An 8,457-nucleotide genomic window follows, 5' to 3' on the forward strand; every position below is an offset into this window, starting at 1 on the left:
AGGAGAAATTTGATTATCTCTTCTGGAAGTTTGCAAGCCTTATTAAAGAAAGATGATGGATGGATCAGGAGTAATATTCAAAAGCAATTCTAAGACGGACAATTCAGAACTGTTAAGGTATTCCAGAATTGAGTACACTAATGCTAAAAATGGTTAAAACAAAAACAAAAACCACTTGCATATAGTTTGCTGGGATTTCATACTAACCATTAGAGGAGGTAGTGATGCAATATGTTGGAACCTAAAGTACAATATCAGCATTAATTGTAAACGATTCTGAAACATGTATAGAACTTTTCAGAACACATGTAGTGAAAAAGAATTAGATTTCATATAAAATTAGAATTGAAAAAGCAAAAAATAGAAATATTTAGTAAATTTACTCAAATGAAGTTTAAATGTTACAGAAATGAAAAATATTAGAAATTATATACAATAAAAGTGAATATAAATTAGCCAACTCCAAGAACATTTCCAGTTAAACATTCATACAAATACATATTCACCTTTTTCTTTGTATACGAATAACACATTCATACAAACATATCATGAAGATTCTGGCAAAAAAAAATTCAGAGAAGCTAAAATTTTCTCACGTTTAAAAAATGGTGTAGAATATACTTCAACAACAACATTCTACATATAAATGTAAACCCCTGATTTAATTCCATGATTTTATCATGCCAGAAGCATGGTTGTTTTTAATTTTTTAAAAAGAGATATTGGTATTATAATTCATTGGCTTATCAATAATTAAGGCATTTGTACACGGTATCAGTGTGGACAAAAAATTTTAATATTACTTATTATAATGTTTTAAACTTTTGAAGTCTTTTCAACAGAAGAAATAGCTGCACACATTTAAGTGTTTCTTCATAAAACACAACAAACACTAACGATTGGTCTTTGTAGTTCCTGGTAAAAGTCCTGACTTGTTTTGAATACTATAAATGATATTCTTATGCAGGAATGAGTTAAGACCCAGAAGTTCTTGAACACCCCTACCAAACGGCCATAATGGTTCTGTGTGCAGCAGGGCGAACAGTCTTCATAGTGCACTTTCACCTCATTGAAGTTGAAGTTGCTCCTTCCGGATAGTTCCACTTCAATGTGAAGTACATTGTTAGGATTTCATTAGTGGCTTTATTATGTGGCTTTTTAAAAGAAAAAAAAAATGTTTTTATTTCTTCCACAGTTCACAGTTCTCAGAAGAGACCTACTTTTGGAAATCATATAATCCAGCGCTGTTTGAACAGCCAAACACTCCTTAGAAGATGAAATCTCTCAATGCAACTGTAATAAATAAGCATCTACATCCTTAAAGGATAAAACAAAAACATTCCATTAGTTAATAAAGCAAATATAACACACATAACCCTCTTTCTTTTCTGTTTTTGTTTCTTAATTTGCCCTAGGTTCCTTTGTAACCTTTAAAAAGAAGGAAGAAATCTTATTCAAAAATTTTATCTGCATTTGTTTATTGCAGGGCCTGGCATATAGTGCATGTTCAATAATGCTGAGTAAATACTAAGTGAATGTTTTGATTCCTGTGCTCAAACAATCCTGCTTTGCAGTCAACATTTGCAGCAATTCTGTAACTGCTATATAAATCAAAGCTTGAAGTATACTAGTTTGACAATATCATTTCTCTAATTTTTAAATGATTTATTTTTATTTCATTTTATTTTTTTATTTATTGTTTTGGTTTTCTAGACAAGGTGTCTCTGTGTAGCCCTGGCTGTCCTGGAACTCACTCTGTAGATCAGGTTAGCCTGGGCATGTGCCGCCACCACCCAGCTTATTTTTATTTTATGTGTATGAGTGTTTGCATGCTTGTATGTATGTGCACCACATGTACACATAGTGCCAAAAGAAGCAGAAAAGGTCACTGAATCCCTTGGAACTAAAGTTACAGAAAGCTTTGAGCTGCAATGTGTGTACTAAAAAGAGAACCTATGTCCTCTGTAAAAACAAAATGTACTCCTACCCACTGAGCCAGCCACCTCTCCAGATCCACTCCCCCCCTACAATCATCTGTTCACATTTTTAACCTGAAACAAACCTGAAAAAAAAAAAATGACACAGTGGAGCAATCAAGGACTGCCGTGAGAAAGGAGGCCACTGTCATACCCCAGTGGATAGCTCATAACATAAAAACAAAACCAAGGCAAAAAAAAATATATATATACAAGTGAAATGAGGAGTTAGGAGAGGCAGGGTGATTGGAGGTGGTGGGAGGATCCGATTAGTACCAGAATGTACTATACACATATATGAAACTGTCAAAGAAAATATTTACTTTTAAAATGACATATTAGGGACTGATATTGTAATGAAGACTTGATTATCGATCTCACATTGAAATTAATTACTTAACAATTTTCAGTATTACTATAGTATCTTAAGGGCATGTTTATAAGAAAGGGGTTTTTTTTGCTTTTTTTATTTTTTTTGAAATAAAAAGAGAACTGAAGATAGTCAGGCTTCGTAGCATATTCCTCTGATCCCAGCACACAGAGGGCTGCAGCAAGAAGATGGTAATTTCAACATCAGTGTGGGCCTCATAGTGACTTAAGGAGAGCCCCAACTACACAGACCTTGCCTTAGTAACCATTAACATAAAAAAGTGAAGTTCTAAGGAAACATGTTTTCAGCTCTACTACGGTCTTCAGAGTAATGCATTTTGTATACCTTAAAAACACAAAACAAACAACTTCAGGGAAATAAAGTTCTGTTTATAAGAGTTGCATCATTAAAGATTCTGAGGATATTAGAAAAGATGAATTTGAATAAAGCATGACTATACACAAAACATTAAAGAGTCAATAATCAAGAGGAAAAAACAGTGAATTAAAGAAATCTAAGGCATGGTGGCACAAGCCTTTAATCCCGGAACTTGGGAGGCAGAGACAGGTAGATCTCTGAGTTTGTGGCCAGTCTGGGCTACAGAATGAGTTCCAGGATAGCCGTGACTATACAGTGAAACCCTGTCTCCAAACAAACAAACAAACAAAAAGCATTCTTGCCAGCCATGGTAATATACATTTTTAATCCCAACACTTGGGAGGCAGAGCAGGAAGACTTCTGTGAGTTTCAGGCCAGCCATGGTTTCATAGTCAAACATAGTATCAAGAGAAACAGATAGAAAGGTGAGGCAGAGAAGGAGCAAATGGAATAGGGGGGAATCTGCTGAGAATAATCACATAGAGTGACACATTTAATCCTTGGTGTCATTTGTTCCTTTTCATATAGGAATGTTTCATGAGTCAATGATATAAAGATTTCCTTAATTCATACAATGCTCTTATTTCCTGGTAAACACCTACTCATAACAGCAAATGCCCAGCAGTAGGTGGAAATATTTTTTTACCACTAATTCTTTCTGCAATTATACTATCAATGTCCTCTAGGAGTTTAAGTATTAAAATCCAAACTAGCAATGTATCTTTTTCCTGTAAGAGATAAGCATATCAATACATATTACTATTAGATTCATGTCTAGCTTTTAAATTATAAATATAGATTACCTTAGCTATATTACCAGTATATCCTGGAACCAAAGTAAGATGGCTTTCCTGTTCCCATAATCCATTCAATTGTTGCTTTAAAATTTTAATATTTCTAAGAGTAAAAAAAAGAAAGAAAAACGGGAAAGCAAATAGTAAGAATATGAACTTGATTTTAATTTACATCATTAAAAAAATACACTAATTCAAGCAACTTCTTGAAGTTGTACATGCCAGGCACAGAAATTCAAGCATATTTAGTTACAAAAGTAGATAAGACAATAAATAAGCAGGTATTTGTAGCATGGAACAACCTTCTTGGGTATGACACAGAAAATTCTGTGAGTTTACAAAGATTATGGAATTTAAGAGGTGGTTAGGGAAGAGAAAGTGTGTGTTTTCAAGACTGTCTTTTTGTTTCTTTGTCCCTCCTCCTCTTATTTTTAATTTTAATTGTTCCACCATGCCTAGCTTGAAACCAGCTCATCCATGTAGAATCCTCATATTTTCTTTTAAATATTTATTTATTATGTATACAATAGTCTGTCTGTGTGTATGCCTGCAGGCCAGAAGAGGGCATCAGACCTCATTACAGATGGTTGTAAGCCACCATGTGGTTGCTGGGAATTGAACTCAGAACCTTTGGAAGAGCAGGCAATGCTCTTAACCACTGAGCCATCTCTCCAGCCCAGAATCCTCATATTTTCAAGCTAAGGCAATACTCAAATCATGATTCTAACAGTTTTCAGAGATCAGGCAAGATACTTCTATTTCCTACTGCACCAGGGGCAGCGCCTTCCTTCTCCCTTATTGGTACAGGGCATGTAAAGGTTAAAACACTGCTGGGTTGCTTTCCTTCTTGAGGGAATGGCTGAGGTAGGTATTGTGTCTTATGCTCTGCACTGAGGAAGGTGGCTAAAGACTGAGTTTGAAGGTAAGTCTTTGCTACACAATGAAAAGCCACGAAATAAAACAAACAAAAAGATAAAAGACAAGGTTCTGGCAGATGAGTTAAAAGGCTCTGTGTGGTTTTTCATAAATAAAAATACCTCAGTTTAATATTTTTCTGAAATTGAAGAGAATAAAACCACACAATGATGATCATGGGATAAACTCACTACTTTGCTTAATTAAGATACTTTTTTATAGAAATTTCAGCATGAATTATCTTTAAAGCTATACGTACCCATCACTTGTAATTTCTGATTTAGATGAGAGTTCTGACCACCACCTTTTTATTACTGCCTGAAGCCAGTTTAAGCCAACTATTACATATCTGAAATGAAATATTTTGACAGAATTTGTTCTCATATAACAAGCCTTTAGAAAAGACGACACTCTCCCACCTAAAAGCTCCTACATATACACATACTTCTCTCTTAAGAAAAACATATTTCAATACTTTTATGATCTTCATAAAACCATAGAACTTACACAGATGTTCTTAGATGCTTTTGTAACTATCCTTTATTATTTACATTTCTTTCCTAATCGGACTATAAACTCCTTGGAAATAAGAACAGGGCTGGAGACCGAGGACTCAGTGGGTGAAGGCAACTGACACAAAACCTAACAGCCCAGTTAATCTCTGCAATTCACACAGTGAAAGAGAACCAACTCCTACAAGTTGTTCTGTCCCCCTCTGTATATAACCAACCAGGTTATCATATATCCCATGCAGCCCAGTCTCCTTCTATGTATTCACGAAACACAGAATCAGAATGTTGAAAGAGCAAAAGGGAGATTTAGATTAGTACTTACTCTTCAAATTTGCTTTGAAGTAAAGACTTTACTAGAGGCAGTAAGTCTACACAGCAGCCAAGTGAGATATATTGCTTTTCTTCCTGTAAACTAAGGAAATTCTAAGTTATAAAATATAAGCCAATTACAATGTTTTTCTTTAAAGCTTACTTTTTTTCTGAAAAAATACTGTTTTTACCTATTGGTTAGAACAGGAAGGCAATCTACCACAACTCCGAGGTCTTCTATCCTGCAAGTACAAGACAAGATCCCACTGCTTACATTCATGTTACAATCTCCATCCTTCTTGGGAGGCATTCAACATTTAACAATATGATAACTTCAGTATTCATCATGAGTCAAGGACTGAGGATATATATAAAGAGGAAAATGGAGACAGGGCTGCTTTTCAATGCCTGAGTAGGAGGTGGCAATGGAACAAAGGGAAAAACAAGTAAAATACATAGAGCAGGACGCTAATGGTAAATACTACAGAGGAGAAGAAAACAGGAAGAGGTGGAAAAGGATCAATTATATCTTTTAAAGAAAGTACTCAATGAGGCATCAGTTAAGTATCAGGATGGGAGTATTTGAGAGACTTAAATAAAACGAGGAAGTGATGCTTAAAATTCTGAAAGGCTTTGGTTTTTCTTTTCAAATGGTAAGTTTCCTACACTTAGTTTTATAGCTAAGAAAAGAAAAAGTAGCAGCTTTTTTCAATCTGATAAGAGTTTTCTGTATTCTCATTAAATTTAAATTGGTGATGAATGTAATTTAAACTATACTGACTCTCTGGATGCTAAATACAATGGTTTAAATTTTTAACAAATAAAAACTTTTTAAAAGAGTCACTTTTCATATCTTATTAAAATTATTCATGTTAAATAAAGACCAAAAAAAAAAAAATCACACTCACCTCACTAAATAAGCTACAAGCTCACTTATACTTCTCTTTCTCCAGAAAGTCAAAGCTACATTCAATCTCAAATTCCTGCTGAACAGAACCTGGGCCATTGTCTCGTGGTCCTGAGACACCTGAAAGGCAATCAATCAGGCAATCATCTGATGTGTTAGATCATAATGAAACACGGCACAGCCTTAAATTACATAAGGGCAACTCCTTTTACTGCTCCAATTTTCAAAAATCTGAGTAAGTTATTTCTAGCTGACCCATAAACCTAAGACTTAATTTTATGCATGTGGATACAGAAAAAGGTAAGCATATAAACGGGTTATTATCAAATGAGCAGCATGAGAAAGGAAGTACAAACCTGAGTTATGTCCTGTTACAAAAGTTGCAAATGTACCATCTAAATGAAATTTTTTTAACTGTTAATGAAAATAAGCTTTATTACATCAAGTAATAAATACAAAGATGCAACAGTTGCAGTCGTTTTCTTCCAGATGTTGTGACGTCTCACAGTAAACACGGAACTGAGATCCACAGGATGGACATTTGCAGGGCGTGTGGCAGGTTGGGTAGATTGCTCTTTCTTCTGTATTTATAACTTGTGCATGTTTAAGATTGACTTCAAAGCACTCGGTCATGCAAAGGCTTAAGCAGAGCAGCTCTGTGAAGCAGCGTCTGCACTGCCCACAGGCAGGCCAGCTTACTAAGCAGATGTGCTGTGGTCTGCACTCAAGTCCTCAGAGGCAGGTGAGCTCATGGAAAGGAAGTCAACTGGGGTGAGGCGAATGGAAAGTGTATCCAAAGGGAGATTTTAAAGGAGACACTGCTATTTGGGGGCAAACAATAGCTTGCTGTGAAGTGGCTTCACAAACATCTTTCAAATCAATGCTTGGGAAGAAAAAAAGAGCTGGATGGTTTCTAACTACTTAGAATGCACACCGTCAGTAACTGCAAAATGTCTTCCCAGTCTTCTGGATGTGGGTTCAGAGCTCAATGACCATGGCAGGAAAACCACCGCCATTTTGAACAAAGCCTCTCATCTCCACGGGGTGGCGAGATGGGCCTTCAAACTGGCCAGGGGCTAGGACCTGGCATTACGTTCCGTTTTGGCCAAGCACTCCCGAACCAGGCTTCGGGCATGAATGATGCCTCGTTTTAGTCTCTCCATGGCGCTCTTGCTCCCTGCGTACGTGGGTCTGATCTCTTTCCCCAACTCTTCAATGATGGCCAGCAGCTCTGCGTATTTACTTTGAGGTTCCTGGCTATTTCCAGTTCCTTGGGTGTAGCTTAGTGATGGTGGCCCATAGTCACTCAGCAGCTGGCGATACTGGGAGGATGTCGCTATACTAATAGAGGGTGCGTGGACACTTCCGGCATGTGCGCGCTCAAGTTCGGCTTGTACGAGCCGGGCCAGGCCGCTAGCGCGGCAGCGAGGCCGAGGCCCGGGCCAGGCGTCCCCGCGCCCGTCCGAGCGCCCAGCGGGTGCCCGCGCCCTAAATGAATTTTTAAGCAAAGTAATATATGGTATAAAAACTTTAGCTCAAAACTATTCAAGACAAAAAAATGAATACTCTACTGGCAAAACTGTGTGACATCATTCTCCAGGAACAATTACAGCAACTGAACTAGAATGTGTCCTCTAAATCATGCTTTAGACAATGAAAAGTATATCAAAAAGCTAAAAATTATATTTTTAAAAGCTCTTCCTTTTGACTATACATGAACATATAAAATCTATGAACATTTTCATTGCTAAAATACATATTGGCTTCAGCTATCAAAAAAATAATAGCATAGTTTTAGTCTTTACATATCACCATGTAGAATATTTCTGTTTCTTTTTATTAATACTGTTTCTGTGAATTTCATGATGTGTGTAAATATATGCATCTGTACAATTACTTTCCTTAGAGTTCATTTCACAGCTAGAAGAGATAGTGGCAGGTTTGCTGAATAAGTCCCCACCAGGCCGTTCTAAGAACCCAGCAAAATGTGACTGGATAACAGCCTTCAGTGATCAACTTTTTAAGTCAAAATGTCTTTTCCCCCTAAAATGTCTTTTCCCCCTTTAAGTTTTTCCTTGCCAACTTGTCATTTTGGGTATTTACAGTAGCCTGTCAGGCATTTGGTTTTACTGGGAGTTAATCTGTACAACTGTCTTAGGGATGATTTCAATGAGTGACTGCAAGAGAGTAATACAAGAGGGATGGGGGCTGGAGAGATGGCTCAGAGGTTAAGAGCACTGCCTGCTCTTCCAAAGGTCCTGAGTTCAATTCCCAGCAACCACATGGTGGCTCACAA

The 8,457-nt window shown here is 36.7% G+C and overlaps 2 protein-coding genes across 2 annotated transcripts in view; both read right to left on the bottom strand.

Annotated features, from left to right (window-relative positions):
- Positions 1–361: 361 nt before the first annotated feature.
- Positions 362–8,457, bottom strand: part of Katnbl1 (katanin regulatory subunit B1 like 1) — a 42,477-nt gene continuing 34,381 nt past the window's right edge. Inside the window, exons 5-10 of the mRNA XM_005364230.2 lie at positions 6,163–6,281; positions 5,446–5,496; positions 5,268–5,357; positions 4,693–4,782; positions 3,528–3,621; positions 362–1,317 (exon numbers count right to left, since the gene is read on the bottom strand). Of these exons, the coding sequence (XP_005364287.1) occupies positions 1,285–1,317; positions 3,528–3,621; positions 4,693–4,782; positions 5,268–5,357; positions 5,446–5,496; positions 6,163–6,281 (477 nt within the window). The 3' untranslated portion in view covers positions 362–1,284. The remainder of the gene's footprint in view (positions 1,318–3,527; positions 3,622–4,692; positions 4,783–5,267; positions 5,358–5,445; positions 5,497–6,162; positions 6,282–8,457) is intronic.
- Positions 6,577–8,251, bottom strand: LOC101981668 (cyclin-dependent kinase 2-associated protein 1-like). Its single transcript, XM_026787843.1, has 2 exons — positions 8,241–8,251; positions 6,577–7,649 (listed from the first exon to the last, which is right to left on the bottom strand). The coding sequence occupies exons 1-2, from the start codon at positions 8,249–8,251 to the stop codon at positions 7,238–7,240; spliced, it is 423 nt and encodes a 140-aa protein (XP_026643644.1). The 3' UTR covers positions 6,577–7,237.

The sequence above is a fragment of the Microtus ochrogaster genome (assembly GCF_000317375.1).
Source record: "Microtus ochrogaster isolate Prairie Vole_2 chromosome 14 unlocalized genomic scaffold, MicOch1.0 chr14_random_1, whole genome shotgun sequence".
NCBI lineage: Eukaryota > Metazoa > Chordata > Mammalia > Rodentia > Cricetidae > Microtus > Microtus ochrogaster.